The sequence below is a fragment of the Hyla sarda genome, chromosome 1 (genome assembly GCF_029499605.1).
Source record: "Hyla sarda isolate aHylSar1 chromosome 1, aHylSar1.hap1, whole genome shotgun sequence".
Taxonomy (NCBI): domain Eukaryota; kingdom Metazoa; phylum Chordata; class Amphibia; order Anura; family Hylidae; genus Hyla; species Hyla sarda.
The window spans coordinates 148,734,106-148,755,999 of record NC_079189.1 but is presented as its reverse complement, the minus strand read 5'-3'; the positions used below and the strand labels follow the sequence as shown (position 1 = coordinate 148,755,999).

General features: G+C 40.8%; 1 protein-coding gene across 5 annotated transcripts in view; it reads right to left on the bottom strand.

The window, feature by feature from the left end:
- Positions 1–8,353: 8,353 nt before the first annotated feature.
- Positions 8,354–21,894, bottom strand: part of TTC29 (tetratricopeptide repeat domain 29) — a 267,225-nt gene continuing 253,684 nt past the window's right edge. For all 5 annotated transcript variants that reach the window (XR_008890045.1, XM_056562838.1, XM_056562839.1 and 2 more), the window contains one exon: positions 8,354–8,568. Coding sequence is in view for 4 of the 5 variants with exons in the window: in XM_056562838.1 (XP_056418813.1) it covers positions 8,468–8,568 (101 nt within the window). In the remaining variant the exon portion in view is untranslated. The remainder of the gene's footprint in view (positions 8,569–21,894) is intronic.

Sequence of the window (21,894 nt, the reverse complement as noted above, 5' to 3'; positions counted from 1 at the left end):
AGGCCCTATGGTCTCCTCATGCTTCCGCCAACTCCAGGCTGTGTGATTTAGCCACTATATGGTCTTCTCATGCTGCCGCCAACTCCACGCTGTGCCATTCAGCCACTATATGTTCTCCTCATGCTGCCGCCAACTCCAGGCTGTGCCATTCAGCCACTATATGTTCTTCTCATGCTGCCGCCAACTCCAGGCTGTGCCATTTAGCCACCATATGGTCTGCTCACGCTGCAGCCACCCCCACGCTGTGTCATTCAGCATCTATTTGTTCTCATGCTGCTGTCAACTCCAAGCTGTGCCATTCAGCCACTATATGGTCTCCTCATGCTGCCACCTCCTTCACACTGTGTCATTCAGCCACTATATGTTCTCCTCATGCTGCCGCCAACTCCAAGCTGTGCCATTAAGCCACTATATGGTCTCCTCCTTCTTCTGCCACCCCCATGCTGTGTCATTCAGCCACTATATGGTCTCCTTATGCTGCTGGGACATTACCTAAAAAAATGTATGGTAGCACAAGCTACCATAAATCTTCAAATTAAATTAAATTCATCTTTTAAGCTTAGGGATTGTGAGGCCCTATGGTCTCCTCATGCTGCCGCCAATTCCAGGCTGTGCCATTCAGCCACTATATGGTCTCCTCATGCTTCTGCCACCTCCAGGCTGTGTCATTCAGCCACTATTTGGTCTCCTCATACTGCCACCAACTCCAGGCTGTGCCATTCAGCCACCGTATGGTCTCCTCATGCTGCCGACAACTCCAGGCTATGCCATTCAGCCACTATATGGTCTCCTCATGTTTCTGCCACCTCCAGGATGTGTCACTCACCCACTATATGGTCTCCTTATGCTGCTGGGGCATTACCTAAAAATTTTAATGGTAGCACAAGCTTCCATAAATCTTCAATTTAAATGAGAAAATTACTCTTTTAATCTTAGGGATTGTGAAGCCCTACTGTCTCCTCATGCTGCCGCCAGCTCCTGGCTGTGTCAATCACCCACTATATGGTCTACTCATGCAGATGGGACATTACCTAAAACATTTTATGGTAGAAATAGTCACCATAAATCTTTCATTTAAATATTCATCTTTTAGTCTTAGGGATTGTGAAGCCCTATGGTCTCCTCATGCTGCTGGGACATTACCTAAACATTTTTATGGTAGCACTAGCTACCATAAATCTTCAATTTAAATTTGAAAATTTATCTTTTAAGCTTAGGGATTGTGAGGCCCTATCATCTCCTCATGCTGCTGGGACATTATCTAAACATTTTTAATGGTAGCACTAGCTACCATAAATCTTCAATTTAAAATTGAAAATGTATCTTTTAATCTTAGGGATTGTGAGGCCCTATGGTCTCCTCATGCTGCTGCCAACTCCAGGCTGTGTCATTCAGCCACTATATGGTCTCCTCTTGCTGCCACCAATTCCAGGCTGTGTCATTCTGCTGCCACCTCTAGGCTCGGTCATTGTGCATGTCATGTGATTCCTTGTTAGATTGGGTTTTGTGGTCATACAGTATTAGTTCAAAGTAAAAACTTGGACATTAAACTTTTGAATCTAATATAAATCTTCAATTTAAATTTAAAAAAATCAATGTAATCTTTGCAAGACTGAGGCCCTATGGTCATCAACGTCATATTACCTGTGGAATTATCAGAAGAATCCAATGAAACAGCTTGGAGCAATAACAATGGACCATAACTGATTAAATGAAACATTCCCACTTTCACAGTCAGGGGGGCGCTGAGAGGCAGGGTCTGGAACAGGTGGTATCTTGCCTGGCTGAGGACCGCCAGCTCGATGATCACCAGAATGGGTTATCAAAAAATGTAAATACATTCAAATTAAATTCAATAAAAATTACATAAAAACTCTGCCACATCCAGACACTCTGCGGTAGTGATTCTAATAGCAATGCCTGTAATCTGCATGTCATACTGAATAACAGTATTATTTCACTAACACAGCACACTCCCTATGCGTGTTAGAACAAGGCAAAGTGTTCTACACCCCTATTGAGCCTCTCTGTAGGCCAGAAATAGCCCTTTTTTAATAGCGATTCGGCACACATAAATTCAAACCAAACCGAATATCTCCGGAAAATTTGGCGAATCGGCCGAATCAAATTTTTCAGAAATTCGCTCATCTCTATTATCTATGATCATTAACAATAGCTTCTTGGTTATCTGTACTACAAGGTAAGTCCAATGTAGTACATTGGACTATGTTAACAGTGGCCTAAATGGCTTCTTTTTCACTCCCTCATACTTTATACTGCAGCTCTGAGTGTTGTCTTCTGTGTACAAGCACAAGCTCGCCAGGATGTCAGTGCACGTTAATTACATAGCTTTCAAGGTGCCCTTTCTAGAGGTTGGCTGAGAAATGTCATCCACTGACACCACAGGATTGACCTTTCACAATGCAGAAGCCTAGGATATTTAAATGAACAGCTCAACAGTTGTCCTTTTCTACCTAGATTAGTAAAAGAAATGCTAAGTGTTTAAGGGCTGAAAAAAGTGAAAATCATAGAAAACCTATTAATATATTGTTTTATGCACAACTGGCATCAGTATATTTAAAACATAAAAACATACATGATTGTTGGCAGAAAAAGATGACATGGTTGATTTAGTCGGCTCTTATTTTATTTCCTCTTGATTTTTTGTGGTAGGATAAATGTATGTTTAGCAAAAACATGCTTAAATGCAGTTTGGCTATGTTCACACATGCTATTTTGGCTCCTTTTTTGAGCCATAACATGGCTGTTTTACAGCTCTAAAGGACCAGACCAAAAAACTGTCAGGATAGGTTGAATGCCAAAGGTAAAAATCCCATCTATGGCATGTTTATGGCATACCCCTTTTAATGCTGTATAGATATATTTGTATATAGTGAGCTCCCCCATGTGGTGGCTGCAGGGAGCCAGAATTATATTCTGTAACAATGACTGTGGAAAATTAAGGTGAGAATGTAGGCATCTGTATCAGTAAAAATATTATAGTATGCTTTAGTACCATTTAGTACCCTACACTATCAGAGATGTACACCTAAAGCAATACAGATACTTCGCTACATGTTGCTGCTATAATTTTAATTGGGGTTACTTTGCCAATGCTATTGTGCATCACAGGCATTTAGTCCACATTAATTAACAATTTTCTAAAACTGTTAATTATGTTGGCTGTAATGCCTATGATGGTACTGTTCATCGGAGCACATTTTTTATACAATATGAAAAAAGAATAACTCCAACCACTAAAAAGTGGAATAAAAAACTCCTAAAAAACTGAAGAAAATCCACCCCCCCCCCACTAGACAACATTCTAGCTATCCAAATTATTAATTTCATATAGATGCCAGTACACTTGCACATTATAATCCAGATGTATGTCTTTCTCACTATGTACACAGTGTGATATAACAATAAATATAGATTTTTGACAAAATATTTAGAACACCCCTATAGTGACATAGTTAGGTTGAATTCTCTGTGATACACCTTCCATCACCAGTAATACCCCCTTTTATTTTGAGTAATGTATCTTATATGACTGTTGATAAACTTGATTGCTTCTGCCGTGCTTGTGCTGTTTTAAATGTGGGGTGTGACATGTCAGACTTGACAGAATTCTAAAGGAGAAAGATTGTCGGTGCGCTTCAGTGGGGGACTCTGACCTGGGTTGAGAAATTAAAGAATGTGTCAAGGTCTACTGTTTCCTTTATCATATTTCAGTATTCAAAAGATTGGATAAACATTTGCAGACAGAAGTAGCTGTGGTCAAAAATACAGGCTTGACATGAGGGATAGAAGAGCACTTTATTGTTTTGTAGTGAAAAACCCACAAAACTAAGACCCCTCATATTCTGCTGAGCTGAAACCAAGTTTAAGGTTACCAGTATCAGTGAAAACTGTCAGGGGTGTACTGCACACAGATAATATCCATGGCAGAGCTGCAATATCTTTATCTTTGTTGACCCCCGATCTGTCAAACAGTGTGTTCAGTGGTGCAAAGACCAAAAAACATTGACAATGGACGTATGAAAACATGACACGGACTGATGAATCTGGTTTCATTATTTTTCCCACTTCTTTTGTATACCTAGAAATCTATCTGAATGGGACTTACAATGCTGACTGCCTTAAACCCCCAGCATGGTAGAGCAGTAATGCCAACATAGCCTACAATAAAATATAGATGCTTGATGGGAACACTCTAATATTTCTGAAAATAGAAAAACTCTGGATGACACTATGGAGTTTTATTTTCACACTGTATAGTGTTAATATTTACTTGTACAGAATGATATCTATATACATGGTATAGTATGGCAAAATTATCAATAAGCACTGTACAGTATTTTGGCATAACCAATATTATGAGGGTATCTATTTGCATGCCAGTGCACTTAGCATTTTCACTACCAAACATGACAAAATCTTTTGTATGCCCCTGTATTTTACAGTTTTGTTGTTTGCTTTTGTAAAGATTATAATTGGAAAAGGTGCAAGACTAAACAAAAGCCATTCTTATCAATTTTCCCTTCACACTATATACTATAGTTAGAATGAATGAAATGGAAAGTACAGGCAGGTTCGAAGATGACTACATCTATTTAAATATTTAATACTGGCAGAAATCTCATATTTTGTTTGCACCAGTTTTCATATATGAGAACCTGTGTTGTGGAGTTGCTTTTTTTCTCAATACCTCTGTTTGTTACTTAATGTTTTATACACAACATCCATCTGAAAGGTATTCGTACAGTGAACAACCCAAAAGCACATAAATTAATAAACATACCCGTCTTCTCTGAAGACATAATCCTAAATCGAAAACAAGAGTCAGTCTCAGGTTGCTCAGTTTTTTCTTACAATCCAGAAATGCAAAATCCTGATTTTTTTTTAAATAATGGCAGTCATACCGTGTCATGATAGTCAAAGAAATCAGCGTAACGCAATAACTAGAAATCTATAGGACAAGGGCTTGTGTAGTGCAGCAAGCAATAGCTGAACACTGATTACATACTTTACAGATACTTCATTAGTCATTTACTGTGTAATTCTCAGAATTCATATTTTCCCACTTTTCCGTACTGGATTCAGACAGTGTGCCGTTTCACTCCTGTCAGCTCTGTTGTACATGCACTTTCATGTTCTTGTTCTTCCTGCTCTCTCTGCTTAGTTCAGGGCAGGTGTGTGAATACGTACAGAGATAATTGTCAGACTGCATACACTCTACTTATTCTGTCATGATAAGTTGCTAGTTTGCTTTTCTTCACAATAAGAATTGTCTAATGCTTTACAGAGGTCAGGTCATAAAATGTATTAAATAGTAAGATTTCTTTATTTAAATATTTTTCATTTTGATTTTAGAATCATTTTGAAAAGGTGTTAAAGGGGTACTCTGCTGGAAAACATTATTTTTTTCTAAATCAACTGGTGCCAGAAAGTTAAACAGATTTGTAAATTTCTTGTATTTAAAAATCTTAACCCTTCCAGTACTTATCAGCTGCTGTTTACTGCAGAGGAAGTTCTTTTATTTTTGTATTTCCTTTCTGTCTGACCACAGTGTTCTCTGCTGACACCTCTGTCCATTTTAGAAACTGTCCAGAGTAAGAACAAATCCCCATAGCAAACCTATCCTGCTACGGACAGTTCCTGACATGGACAGAAGTGTCAACAGAGAGCACTGTGGTCAGACAGAAAAGAAATTAAAAAAGAAAAGAACTTCCTCTGCAGTATACAGCAGCTGATAAGTACTGGATAAGTACTGCTAACTTTCTGGCATCAGTTGATTTAATAAAAAATTTTTTCCAGCAGAGTACCCCTTTAATACAGATAGTTCAGATGTATTTGTGTTTTCCTCAATAAAAAATGCTGCAACAACTAATAGAAAATGTGTGAAGTTTTAAAGGATTATCTAACATAAGATGACATTAGTAATTAAGTGTTATTCAGTAATGGACATGCTTACCAAGGATCTGTGCTTGTGTTGGTGGTAAATGGCTGTGCCCTGTGTCCCCCATCATGCTGCTGTCTTGTTTTTGGGAACTGGCTACTTCCTGTTTCTGTGGTCTTCCTTAGACTACAATCCCCAGGATCCTTTATTTCAAGTTGGGATGTGAATTATTTCTTTCCCACACATCGATCACCCCGCCCATTGCAGCACAGCACAACCTGACAACACAAGCTGTAGATCTGCGTAATGATGAATGCACACGCATGTCTCGGGCAGCACAGCAAGCTGGGAAAGGTCAGAGATAACACTAATTTTGTAGGCTGCAGGAAATTAATTTCTTTGTCTTTCTATTTCCCAGAATATATACTATTTGTCTAATTCTTACACCTGATCTAATTTTTCCATTAATGAAAATAAGTACGGTATTTGACACAAAAATGACACTTTATATTTGGATACAGAGTTGTTACATTTTTCATTTCAGGATAGTTTTAGTCATGAAAGTCTTGATTATCCGGCAAGAGAGAATTTTTTTTTTTTTTTTAAGATTGTCCTGTTTTTTCCATTAGGCTGCGATCTTCTAAATGTTAAAAAGCATGATGCTTGGGCCCAGAGTGACGTTGAGACGTTGAGTGTTATACTGACGCTCAGCCAATTACTGGCCCCAGCAATGTCCTACTTCGGCAAGATAAGTAAAGGTTTATTTTTTTTTTTATTTTACAAACATTTGTGACCAACATTACAAAACATTACATAATAAACATTTCAACTCCCCCTCCGACCAGATAATCCCTTTAAAAGGAATCTGCATGCTGTTTACTGGGTGCAGAGCTGCAGATGATGGCAGATAGGTGCTAGGGTGATAAAATAACCCATACCCTTAGTTTTGCAGATCACTGCTTATTAAGTTATAAAAGTGCCTCTTTTGTTAACAACTAAAGAGTCAAACTGGTGGTGCTGCCTTCTGCCCTGCTTTGACTGACTGACATAGTGCTGGGAGCCGAGCCCTGTACATCAATCTTGCAAATCAGGGTAGGTTGGGGAGGCGTGCTGCTGCAGTTTAGCACCATCAGTTTGATTCTCCAGCTGTTAAAAAAGGCACTTAAACAACCATGGTGAATTTAATCGCCCTAAATCCTATCTGCAGGGACCTGCAGCTCCATACCTGGTATGGAGCTTATGGATGATCTTTAACTGCTTATTTTTCAGGTGTAAAAATTAAACTGACCTGAGGTCTATGACATTAGAATACAATTTAACAACTGTTAAGTAAAACAACTGTACAAAGTTCAACCAGCTCACCCAGAACACACTACACAGACCGGTGCTGCCCAACACCGCACAGCAGGCTATAATAAAAGAAAAAAATAGAGTCCAGTGCAGCTCAGGTTGCTCTTAAGAAAATATTCACCATTTATTGGAATAGTGCAGGATACAAAATAACAGAAGGTAAAAAGATAAAAACAGTAACACGCTTTAAGCGCACTTTGTGCCCTTGTATGTATGTATGTAATGTGTATTCACACACACAACAATTTGTTTTCAAATCTATTTTATAAATTGTAGGAGTAAAGAAATCTATATAATAAAATATGACAGTCAGAAAATGCCAATAGAATTACCTATTACAGTACCCAGCCAAACACTATGAGTTAATGTTATAATTAAATAGATAATACATGGTGATTGGACTGTACAAGAATTTGGCCTCTAGTTCAGATGGACAGTTAAAATAATATGACTAACAATAAAGCAGTTTAATGCAAAATACTGCAAAAGCTTGAAACAAAAATTTCTGAACATGTAAAAGAAGAAATTATTTAAAGAGGCATTACTACACCTATCCCCTATTACCAGAGATGGACAAGCTCTGTAGTCGGCTACCTACGGCACTCATTCAACGAAGGCAGAGGCCTAACCCAAGTGTAACCTGCTGCTCCAGAAGACTCAGGTTCCCGTTCTTGAGATCGCAGTGGGTCCCAGTGGTCTGACCTCCAGTGATCTGACACTTATTCCCATGTGGCTAGGGTGATACATTTTTTTAAGTTGGAAAGACACTCCTCTCCCAAAAAAAAAAAACAAATAAACTGTTTTGCGTAGGATGTATCAAAAAGGTGTGTGCAGCATTTTCCACTTTTGTACTCTTTTCTTGGAACAGTTTTAGTATGTTACCCAGCCCCAGATTTTTTTTATTTTATTCTGATGCTTGGTCAAGTTCAGGAACATGTACTAACAAAACACATACCATTAAAGCTGAGGAAATATAAATGTAACCAATGTACAATAGATTGATAACAATTTTTCATTACTGTACAGCATTCTGAGAAGTCTTAAAGAGATTGTGTTGGTGACAACCCCATTTCATAGCAAACAAAAGTTCATATTGCCAAATAAATTGATAATTTTTTTATTTTTAAATATAGTTTACAAGACCATTAACTACACAAGAATAAGTAGGTGAGATAATAAGATAAACCATTCTGAGCCACAAGTTCTATTAGGGTGTTACAAATTCTCGCTTACATCAGAGTTTTTTAAAGGGTCTTCAGCTCTATCTTCATCTGCAACAGATTTTGATGAATCAGCTTTAATAGGAGTTAGGCTGGCTGCAAAGACACAATATAAATTATTGTTAGTATGGTTAAATATTTCAAACATATCTGTCACAGTGTTACATTTATCATAAAAGATTTCCTACATATCAAGACTATTCTCAAAGCCAACAAGTCTTTTTCCTGCCATATGAAGCATTAATTTATACTGTACCATGTGCATGCACACAATCTGCACTGGATCACGGGAATTAGGGAAGTACAGGGATGGGGGCTATGGTTTCCTACACATTTGACAGAAATGATAAGCAGAACTAAAACTAGCCATACACATTAAATATACGTCGGCTGAACTTACTGATTTTGGTGGGACCAGCCAACCATGTAATGTATGGGGCAGCCATCTAAGGATGTTGGATTTCAACTGCCCAACCTTGTTTGTTCTTGGGGAGGTAGAACACACTAGCCTAGCTTAGTGTGCATGTCATAAGGATGGTCTGGAGAGACAGCTGTTGGCTACACAAATGTTTAGTCAACAGCTATCTTATGTGTATGGTCACTTTTAGGCCTATACATAGGACAGGAAAGAAAAAGTATATAAACAGATATCATTAGGATACACTTTCATAACTGCTAAGATGTTTAATGTTTTAAGAATACACAATTTTATATTTATGTGGGCTCCCTCTTTTTTCAAAATATTTTCACATGTTTAACAATTGTATATAACATAGAATAAAAAATAAAACACAAAATGTAGCAGCAATTTGTAGGTGGTATCAGGTGCATTACACGCAGCATATAAATGCAAATATTTAAACAGGTACCTGACGTTAGCAAAAACTTTTTATATAATGTAGATAATACCATTATGTGTATATTTGCAATATATATTGGCTATAAAATGTGTATATTTTTTGGTTGAAAACTTGCTGTCTGCGCAGCTATTTCCTGTGTGTCTCTATGAGGAGACCAGATACAGGAAGTGTAGGAGGGAGAAGCAGGGCTCTGTGCAGGCTCCTGGCTTGTCAATCATCCTGCTGTGTGAGGTGGGAGAATGTCACAGAGCCTCACTGCACAGGGCTCTGCTTGTCCTCAGTGCACAGGGCCCTGCTTGTCCTCAGTGTACAGAGCCCTGCTTGTCCTCACTCCACAGAGCCCTGCTTGTCCTCAGTGTACAGAGCCCTTCTTGTCCTCAGTGTACAGAGCCCTACTTGCCCTCAGTGTACAGAGCCCTGCTTGTCCTCAGTGTACAGAGCCCTGCTTGTCCTCAGTGCACAGGGCCCTGCTTGTTCTCAGTGCACAGAGCCCTGCTTGACCTCAGTGTACAGAGCCCTGCTTGTTCTCAGTGCACAGAGCCCTGCTTGTGGGCCCATACTTCCTCTATTTGGTCTCCTCACAGAGACACACAGACAATAGCTGCAATAGGGACAAAAATACACATTTTAACTAATGTATAAACAAACATATAATGTTATCACTCTGTGTATTGGAACGGGGCAACATAGGTCAATTATTTCTTGTGCAGAATAATGATGTTTAAGAATGACTACATGCCAATGAGAATGAATTTAAGGGGTGATCATCATTCAGTAGAAGGTATGCGTGCAGCTCCATGCCCCATATAAGTAAGAATTAAAAAACATTTCAGGCACTCAATCATTTTGTTAGTTAAGGTGGGAGAACGTCTTGAGGCCTTATAAAGCCACATGGGCTAATTTAAACCTCTTATTAATGATACAAGACCTAACCTTTGCCTGACCATTTAAGATGTGTTCAGGAATATCCTGGTCCTGTGAACACCTTATCCACATTTAAAAGTTTGTTTCTATGGGCACTGTACAGCCTGAATATAGAATGGGCACCCTGCCTATGTCATTACCTCATATACACTTTAATTACTCTGAACAGCGCAATAACCAATAGAAGCTATTGGTTTCCTTAAGCATAGCTTGCTTCTGCATCTGCCTAGCTTTGTCAGGTGCTGATGCAAGTCCTGACCTAAGGTAAACAAATTTTAAGAGCATAGTGCCATTAAAAACCTATTTTTCTGTGTATAATTGTACTCTAAAAGTGCAGCTGTGTGCATTGAGCAAGTCTTTCAGTCCATACTCTTCTGGTTATAAGTATAGAAAGGGGAAACTAAGATTACAAAACATTAATGTAGCCTGCAGAGGGTTCCGTTCTAAAGCTTTATCTTGCTGAATTATATGTTGCTGAGTAAAGCTAGAGATATTACTTTTAAATATCATCACAAGCGTTGATTACATTATGGTACATATACAAGCAGATCCTGCAGGCTACTATTCCATTAGCTACATAAGCTATGCATTGTCAGAATCTGAACACATCTACTTTAACCTAGCCACAGCAGCTGAGATACACAAACCAATATGGCTAAAAATGTATTAAATATATGTTTACATCAGTTAAATCAGGGTAATGAGCTAGCTATGCTGGAGCCCAAGGCAAAGTATATTTTCCATTGATTAAGCAATACCTAGTATTCATGTAGGATAATTTACTTAATACCTTTGAACAGCCTTCAGTATATTTCTACTTTATATAGAACTGGATATATATAGATCAGTAGAATTCCTATGCTAAAAGCAGAGGTTATCTGCTTAACAACTCTTGGAACTTTGAGTATACTCTGATGTTATCTCTAAAAAGAGATGTCCCATGAAGACAACCGTATTCCATATGTCTTATTATGGACCTCCTTCTATAAGCCAGGTTGAAGAGCCATTAAAGGGAACAAAGCATTACATTTTACCCCCTGTAACCATTAAAACCACTTCATAGAGCATTAAAGAAATATTCCTTCCATGTTTCTGTAGTTGTTTCTGATAAATCTTATCTTCATAAAATCCAGTTATAAAACGCCCCCCAAACTGTATGAAAATCAGCCGTAAGTAGTTCCCTGGACGGTGCGGCATTTGCAAGTAGTCACCGAACATAGGGCTGTAATCATGCCCCTCCTGTTCTAAACACGCCAACATGGATGTGATTGACAGCCTGCGTACTGTGGAATTCTCTTCGGCTATGCCGCAAGTCTTGTGCTGGCCCAGAAGCATAGCAAGCTCTGGGCATGTGCACTGGAGCTTTATCTTATTAGAGTTTTATCACATTGAAAGGAGAAACAACTCCTTTCAGTGTAAGTCTAACTAAAAAATATAGAAACGTTCTATGAATCTTCTTTGGTAATTTTTCGAAAAGATATGTAGTTTTGAAACCCGTAGGCCTACTTCATTGAAATAGAACTGACCGTGACATTTAAGTGGTTTCAGCTAGAGTGGGTGTCCTCTGTTAGTCCATTGGCCCTTTCAAGTACTCTACTGGGACTAAGAAAAAATAATAATAATCACAATTGATATCTCACATATGTTATAGCCCACAATATAAAATCATCATGTTATTCATCACATAAAATTTGAGTTTATCAAAGCTGTCTATTTCCCGCATCAATATAGGCCAACCTACAGAGGGTAAAGCCATTCTATTGTGTGCCTAATTCATCAAAAGTTGCACGGCTCTTGATAAATTCTGCCCACGGACTTCTGGATCTATGGTTTAGACTGTATTTAAACCTGCTTTAGCATGGTCTGACATTTCAACGTACTTTCGCATGATGAGACTTTTCATCGAAAAGTTGCTATTGATAAATTCAGCACCAATGCATTTTTCCATCTAAAATAGTCTTGAATGCATCATGTACTAAAAATCCTCTAAAGCAAAAGTCACAAAAAAGTTGCGCGTATTTAGACTGCGACTAAACACAAAGAGGAACATGTTTTTATAGTACATTAATGGTAAAAGTGGAAAATGATAAAAAGGTAATATCACCTTAACTGCACTGACCCAAAGAATAAGGTTATCATGGTTTTTTACTCCACACAGTAAATGCCATAAAAAGAAGAAAAAAAACCCATAAAACTCATATTTGGCATTTTTTGTCTAACAACCCCCCTCCCCTCCCCCATCCGTGAATTAAAAATGATAAAAAAACATTGAATGTACCCCAAAATGTTACCAATGAAAACTACAAGTTGTCCTGTAAAAATTCTAACCTTATTCAGTTACATACTTGACAGGAAAATAAAAATTTTACAGGCCATAATGATGGAAAAACTATTTATATTATTTAAATTGGAAATGTCACAAACAAATGTATATGTCGTAGAGAAAGAGAGACATGTAATAAGTTTTGATCTGTCAGGGTCTGAGAAAGAGCCAGGAGAAGTGTGCGTTTAGTGCTTTCTCTCTCAGCATTGTGTCACATGACCTGGGCGGACTCATAATTTAAGGTTATGGGGCCATCCAGGTCTTACAGGCAGTGAGTTAGGGGAAAACATTCACATCTTGAAGTTTTTTTTTTTTCCATTAAAAAGTATTTTAATTGTATTTATTGTGCACCACTAGTAAAAAGTATATAGATATGGCATATGATAATCATATTAATCCTGGGAATACATTTACCGTGCTATTTTTACTGGATGCCGAACACTGTAAAAACAAAATATGCAATACATTACACCATATATGTGCCCCAAAATAGTGGCAATAAAACACACCTAATTTCACAAAAACAAGCCCTCATATAGCTTTTTTAGCAGAAAAATTAAGGTTACTGCTCTAGGACTGTGCTGACAGGACAATGAAAAAGATATCTATTTGTGGGGTACCAAAGCTGTCAGTTACTGTTTAATCCATTCAACACCAGGGTGTTTTGGGCCAAGCAAAATGGCCCCATTTGAAAAGCTGACTTCTAAAGTTCTAGAGTTGTTTGTTTTTGTCTACTCCAAATATTTTTTTGCAGGACACATTGATATTTCTTATTATTTATTTTAGTAAAAAGTGTTCAGAAATCAAGAAAAAATAAATACAGTTTTTCCAGATTTTTCATGCTATATTTTATTGCTGTTTATTCATTTAATAATATTTACCACAAAAATGAATCCTCTAGTTCTCCTGTCCATAGTGATGTTAAATATGTGCACATTGTATAATGTTGTTATGGAGCCAATAACAAAGGCCCCATTGTAGCTTTGAAGGTGGAAATTTTTTTTTTTTAAATCAACTGGCTCCAGATAGTTAAACAGATTTGTAAATGACTTCTATTTAGAAATCTTAACCCTTCCAGTACTTATCAGCTACTGTATACTTTTTGAATTTCTGTCACCACAGTTCTTTCTGCTGACACCTCTGTCTATATCAGGGACTGTCCAGAGCAGGAGCAAATCCCCATAGCAAACCTATCCTGCTCTGGATAGTTCCCGATGTGGACAGAGGTGTCAGCAGAGAGCTGAAATTCAAAAAGAAAAGAACTTCCTGTGCTGAATACAGCAGCTGATAATTACTGGAAGAATTAAGATTTTTAAATAGAAGTAATTTACAAATTACTTCTGGCACCAGTTGATTAAAAAAAAGTGTTTCCCAGCGGAGTATCCCTTTATATATATTGCCCTACCTTAGCTTTAGATTAGTGTTTTCCTAACAGTGTCCTTCAGCTGTTGCAAAACTACAACTCCCACCATTCCTGCATGCTGGGATTTGTAGTTTTGCAACAGCTGGAGAAGAAGAACCTAAATAGGCGGTGATTTTAATGCTACTATAGTCAGCTATTAGATAAGCAAAAAATTTAAACCACCTTTGTTGACCAATTTATTGATTCATCAAGTCGAATACATAGAATACAATGGGAAAAGTTACTACTATAATAGGTAACACCTAATAAATACCTTAATTTGTCTCTACACAAACTTATGAACTCTGAGAAAGTTTCTCAGAGATAGAAATGGCTGCATCATGACCCGCATGTTCATCGCCCAAGCTGAAAAATCCAACTTTTAAATTCAGTGTACTTGACAGCTGTTTGTGATCTAATATTCAAAGACAGAGCATTCCTTTTCTATCACATCTGTCTAGGAGAGAGAGAGAGAGAGAGAGAGAGGAGAGCTGCTCATCACAAAACATGACCTGAGCTTGTCTTGAGCTGATGAGCCGTTACATTATTTTGTGAATCACATGGTGGTGGAACATCTTTAGAAATAGTAATTATATAGATTTATTTTAGGATTGACTAAACTACCAAGTCCTCATTTGAGTTTATTTGTTAATCTGCATTGGGATACTTCTCTTTGCTTCATTTTTTTTTTGGTCTGTAAATGAATGAAAATGTTCTTTTCAAATAAATTATAAATAAACAGTTTTACAAAAAAAAAAAGAAGAAATAGTCATTTTATCTATGCTGGTGCCTATAACAAGAGTTATCTCTTGTTTGAGGGTCCATCTGAGGTTTAATTCTTGCAATATTTTGCTAAATGTAACTCTTTTTATGAGACCCACCCATCATACCATGGGAAATCTATAGACAATAGGCAATGCACTGATTTTCACTTTTGAACTAGGTCCCAAGATTAGCTTTTGTAGTTGCCAGGAAAGTTAAAGGGGTACTCCGCCCCTAGATATCTTATCCCCTTTGCAAAGGATAGGGGATAAGATGTCTGATCGGCAGACCTTCTGCCCAGAACCCTGGTGTTCTGTACATTTACTTCAGAACGCCAGCTGGGCTAGGCTGCGGGTGGCCGTGGTCATCACCATATTATAAAAGTTCTTGCATTGGCCTAATAAATAACATATAAAAAGTTTTAAAAGGGTTGTCTGGCCACTTAAATGACCAAGAATGATGTAACATAATAAAATGTGTTGTATCGAACTTATAGATCACCTGCAATTGCCACTTCCATGGTTCATTGGCCCTTGTGGCCTGTATACCTCTTGGTCCCTCTTGACAAAGACATGTGTCCACAGCAGTCAATCACTGGCCAGAAGGGTGACCTGCTACAGCCAATCATTGTCTGCAGTGGTCATATGTCTGTGTCAAGAGCGTCCGGGAAGTATGTAGATCCAGAAAGTATTTGAGCAGGAGTGACAGAAAATAAGTGAGGTAAGTATAAATTCTTTTGTAATTTTACACCATTTTAAACAATTTTAAAAAAAAATGGAAGTAACCAATCTACTTATGGCTGTATTCTTGTAATCAGTATTGAAAAATGGCCAATGCAACCTAAAAAGTATTGAAAAATGGCCAATGCGACCTGTCAGGTCCCAGGTGCCTCATACATCAACCCCAGGATCTGGCAAGTGTGGAAATCAGTGTTTCCTCAGTTTCTTGTGATGCTGCATAGAACTTTAAACGTCACTCACCATGACTGGTATAGCCACTGTGTGAGGCCCGAGTGACATTACTTTCAACAAAAGAATGCTAATATCTGTGTAACAAAATGAAACTTTATCTACTGCTTCAACTTTTTTTTTTCAAATAAAGTTTTTATTGAAATATCAACATAGTTCACACGTCAAGTGATAACAATCGCATGTCTAGGTAGCAACCATTATCCAAACAAGACAGCATGCGGTGTAAAACTAGCACAAATAATGGCCAATGGTGTCAATAAGCAATGGTGTATCAGACACCCCAATAACAACGTATGACCAGCAATTCTTAACATAGCAATACAGTCTAGGGAGTCTCGCAAATGAGAACTGGCCATCTCTAAGGGTAGCTAATTCATGACTTGAGGACTATGGGGACATAAAGCTGAGGTGTGTGACAAGAGGAGGAAGATGAGAAGGGAAGAACGTAGAGAGGGGGGAAGAAGGAAAGTGGAAGGAAGGGCAATAGGCAGGAAGCAAGTAAGTCTGTCGGTGTACCCCGCAATCATCGCCATCTCCAGACTCCGGTCTCCACGACTACCCGAGCCACCCACATGTATAGACAGAGAAATTTGGAAGTGTGTCAGTATAGCCTGAACGGAAAGTGATGGTTCGAGTGTGTGGGCGGGGGGGGGACATAGGGGTTAATTGGCCAGGTGCAAGCTCTCCTAATTCCGGGATGCTAGGAAGTTTGTCCTGCTTCAACTTTTTATTTACTAATGCACAAGCATTTTTTTGGGGGTGGAAATCTTTACTATGAGGTGTAGCTTACAAAGAAAAGATGAAAATAATTAACATTTTACCTGCAAACTGTACTAGTGGTTGAAACTAGTGCTTTCCATATTGACTACATAAAACATAGGTCTATCTTTCATGATAAATATTATAAGCTTTTAATATAGATGGAGTCTTTCGAATGGATATGTCAAAGTTACAGGAACCTCTCCCTTAAGTGGTTCAGGGTTAAAGAGTTCAAAGACACCACCAGTACATCTCCTATACATCTCCTGGCATGTCATTGTGATAAATCCAGAGATGATTTAAGGTAGATTAACCCTTTAAGGGAGAAAAAAACTACAAAGACAAAAAACTTGTACAATGCACTTCTCATATAAATAATTTGAAGCAGTTGAGGTTTATATAAATTGTTACGCCTGGCGCTCCGGGTCCCCGCTCCTCCCCGGAGCGCTCACGGCGTCTCTCTCCCCGCAGCGCCCCGGTCAGTCCCGCTGACCGGGAGCGCTGCACTGTCATGGCCGTCGGGGATGCGATTCGCACAGCGGGACGCGCCCGCTCGCGAATCGCATCCCAGGTCACTTACCCGTCCCGGTCCCCTGCTGTCATCTGCTGGCGCGCGCGGCTCCGCTCTCTAGGGCGCGCGCGCGCCAGCTCTCTGAGACTTAAAGGGCCAGTGCACCAATGATTGGTGCCTGGCCCAATTAGCTTAATTGGTTCCCACCTGTTCCCTGGCTATATCTAGTCTCCTCCCTTGCACTCCCTTGCCGGATCTTGTTGCCTTGTGCCAGTGAAAGCGTTTAGTGTGTCCAAAGCCTGTGTACCTGAACTTCTGCTACCCATCCTGACTACGAACCTTGCCGCCTGCCCCCGACCTTCTGCTACGTCTGACCTTGCCTCTGCCTAGTCCTTCTGTCCCACGCCTTCTCAGCAGTCAGCGAGGTAGAGCCGTTGCTAGTGGATACGACCTGGTTGCTACTGCCGCAGCAAGACCATCCCGCTTTGCGGCGGGCTCTGGTGAAAACCAGTAGCCTCTTAGAACCGGTCCACTAGCACGGTCCCCGCCAATCCCTCGCTGACACAGAGGATCCACTACCTGCCAGCCGGAATCGTGACAGTAGATCCGGCCATGGATCCCGCTGAGGTGCCGCTGCCAAGTCTCGCTGATCTTCCCACGGTGGTCGCTCAGCAATCGCAGCAGATTGCCCAACAAGGACAGCAGCTGTCGCAGTTGACCGCCATGTTACAGCAAATTCTGCCTCTGCTACAGCAGCAACCATCTCCTCCGCCAGCTCCTGCACCTCCTCCGCAGCGAGTGGCCGCTCCTAACCTCCGCTTGTCCCTGCCGGACAAATTTGATGGGGACTCCAGACTCTGCCGTGGATTTTTGTCTCAGTGTTCCCTGCATATGGAGATGTTGTCAGACTTGTTTCCTACAGAACGGTCTAAGGTGGCGTTCGTAGTGAGCCTTCTTTCAGGAAAGGCCTTGTCTTGGGCCACACCGCTCTGGGACCGCAATGATCCTGCCACAGCCACAGTCCAGTCCTTCTTTGCTGAAGTCCGAAGTGTCTTTGAGGAACCTGCCCGAGCCTCTTCTGCTGAGACTGCCTTGCTGAACCTGGTCCAGGGTAATTCTTCCGTTGGCGAGTACGCCATACAATTCCGTACTTTTGCTTCTGAACTATCCTGGAATAATGAGGCTCTCTGCGCGACCTTTAAAAAAGGCCTATCCAGTCGCATCAAGGATGTGCTGGCCGCACGAGAAATTCCTGCCAACCTCCAAGAACTCATCCATCTAGCTACCCGCATTGACATGCGTTTTTCTGAGCGACACCAAGAGCTCCGCCAGGAAAAAGACTTAGATCTCTGGGCACCTCTCCCACAGCATCCTTTGCAGTCTATGCCTGGGCCTCCCGCCGAGGAGGCCATGCAAGTGGATCGGTCTCGCCTGACCCAGGAAGAGAGGAATCGCCGTAGAGAAGAAAATCTCTGTCTGTACTGTGCCAGTACCGAGCATTTCTTGGTGGATTGCCCTATCCGTCCTCCACGCCTGGGAAACGCACGCACGCACCCAGCTCACGTGGGTGTGGCATCTCTTGGTTCTAAGTCTTCTTCTCCACGTCTCACGGTGCCCGTGCGGATTTCTCCTACAGCCAACTCCTCCCTCTCAGCCGTGGCCTGCTTGGACTCTGGTGCCTCCGGGAATTTTATTGTGGAGTCCTTTGTTAATAAATTCAGCATCCCGGTGTCCCGTCTCGCCAAACCGCTCTACATTTCCGCGGTCAACGGAGCCAGATTGGACTGCACCGTGCGATACCGCACAGAACCCCTCCTGATGTCTATCGGACCCCACCACGAAAGGATTGAGTTCTTCATTCTCCCCAGTTGTACCTCTGAGGTCCTCCTCGGTCTGCCATGGCTCCGGCTTCATTCCCCCACCCTTGATTGGACCACCGGGGAGATAAAGAACTGGGACTCTGCCTGCCATAGGAAGTGCCTCTCCCCCCCTCCCAGTCCCGTCAGGCAAACCTCTGTGCCTCCTCATGGCCCCCGTCCTGGTGTCACACTGCCCCGTGCCAGGCTTCGCCCTCTGCCCTCCCTCCCCATTCCCACTCCTGCTGTACTGCCTGCCGTTGAGGAAACCCTCCATTTTTTCCCGGTGTCCTCATCCCAGGGGAGGCAGTTGCCGGTCAAAGAAAAGGGGAGACCTAAGGGGGGGGGGGGTACTGTTACGCCTGGCGCTCCGGGTCCCCGCTCCTCCCCGGAGCGCTCACGGCGTCTCTCTCCCCGCAGCGCCCCGGTCAGTCCCGCTGACCGGGAGCGCTGCACTGTCATGGCCGTCGGGGATGCGATGCGCACAGCGGGACGCGCCCGCTCGCGAATCGCATCCCAGGTCACTTACCCGTCCCGGTCCCCTGCTGTCATCTGCTGGCGCGCGCGGCTCCGCTCTCTAGGGCGCGCGCGCGCCAGCTCTCTGAGACTTAAAGGGCCAGTGCACCAATGATTGGTGCCTGGCCCAATTAGCTTAATTGGTTCCCACCTGTTCCCTGGCTATATCTAGTCTCCTCCCTTGCACTCCCTTGCCGGATCTTGTTGCCTTGTGCCAGTGAAAGCGTTTAGTGTGTCCAAAGCCTGTGTACCTGAACTTCTGCTACCCATCCTGACTACGAACCTTGCCGCCTGCCCCCGACCTTCTGCTACGTCTGACCTTGCCTCTGCCTAGTCCTTCTGTCCCACGCCTTCTCAGCAGTCAGCGAGGTAGAGCCGTTGCTAGTGGATACGACCTGGTTGCTACTGCCGCAGCAAGACCATCCCGCTTTGCGGCGGGCTCTGGTGAAAACCAGTAGCCTCTTAGAACCGGTCCACTAGCACGGTCCCCGCCAATCCCTCGCTGACACAGAGGATCCACTACCTGCCAGCCGGAATCGTGACATAAATACATGTGTAAGATTCTTTTCCCAAACCCTTTTTAAAAAGCAACCAACAACCTGATCTCATTGATTTTTGTATCAGAGGATATATTTACCTCGTGTGTTACTATAAGAGCACTTGAACATCCTATTATTTGCAATTTTGATGCAAATCCCACAAATAAATATAATTGCCAAAAACAGTTGGAGAGAAAATCAATACAGATCTGTGTAGATGTGATGCAGTGAAATAAAGGCTTTGGAATGACTTTTAGATGCAAGCTACACAAACTAAGCCCTCATTTATATAACAGGTGCTAAGCTGGCTCAGTTGAAATCTCCAATGACAAGATGGTTTGGTGAAATACAATAAGATCTTCATAATAGCAATTCTATATACAGAATGCCACTAAATGGCTCATTGATCAGGGACAGAAGGGGTTTCAGTGAAACAGCACAAATTAAACCTGACAGTAAAACTTAACTTGAACTGAGGCAACATCACGCAGCATTGAGATGTAAACATTGCCCTTGGTCTCCATGTATACCTGACTTTGGTTTTTGCAGTTCCAAATTCCTCTTATAGCTACTGTTTTTGGATAACAAGAAATGCTTGACACATCTTAATTCTATACTATAATAATAATGGTAACATAATGGAATTTCATAATTGTACAAAGAATCAGTCAGCTTCAGTAAAATGTTATTTCCTTATTTCCTCTTCAATCTCAATTTTATATTTAAAGAGGATCTCTCGTCTCTCTATAAAAAGTAAGATACCATTGACAGGCTGGGGAAGGGGGGGGGGTTCTGATCCCATTCCTGTATATAGTATGGTGATTAAACCCCCTCCAGAAATACAGGGCTCATTAGCGCACATGATGGTCTGGGACAGCAGATGGGTGGGGACAGCATTTTACAATGTGTAACGTGTGTGTGCTTTACTAGAAAGGGGGTGTGGATGTTACATAAAGTTACATTTTGATTGTGTCTTTAAAGCATCCAATAGTCATGAATATCCTTCTAACATTATGAGTAAGTTATATATGAGTTGCAATATTTTAGTAGTTGTTCTGTATTTACTTAAAAATACAAAGATAAAGTTAATATCAACACTCACTAAACAGGAGACTTGTAAGTGACTATAAAGGGTTAATCAGCTTCCACATATCTTATATCTACCTTTTGAATTAGCTTAAAATAAGTGGTTAAAAACCAGTCCACAAATCCACAGAGAACTACTTGTTTCCACCACTCGTTCTCAAAGCCCACAAGATGCCTTAGTCTATTTAATTCATAAAGGACACAGGGATTTTTATCCATAAAGCATTACATTTTATACCTTAGGAGAGAAGAGTTTGCTGATGCACTGGCTTTGTAAGCTGCTATGTAAACAAATATTAAGGAAACAGCAGCAGCACAGTGGGGAAAGGGTTACACTTGGCACTGCACTTTTCTGGTGTTGCTGAGAGATTAAGGGGAGGGGAAGATTATTCTGCCGTACAGTGGACAAACCAAAGTAAGACCACTGGGATTTACTGTTTCTCTGGTCAATAGGTAATGTGAGAAATGCCTTGATTTACCTTTCAGGAACAGTATGGATCATCTGTAGGAGGCAAACTGACTCATCTTGCTGGTACACAAACCAGGCTTTTGCTGTATCTCTTCCTTCTTTGAAGCAACAGTTATCATTTAACTTTTATCACACTGGCATTTGAAAGGGTTAACACAGCTAGGCAGTGCTTAGAATATGCAATAAAAGAGTTCAGTCCTTAAACATTTTATAACAATGATGCAATCAAAATGACATACATAAATGCAAAGCTGTTACAGGGAATAAAATAAAGAATAACATTCCTCATAGGAGTTTTCTAAGCAGATAATATAAGTTCCAGAACATATCTGTTCCAAGCATAATTATAATGTACTTTGAACCTATGTAAAATTCTGGGATTTAAGACCTGAGGACCAGCATCCTAACCATAAACATATACAGTTGCAAGAAAAAGTATGTGAA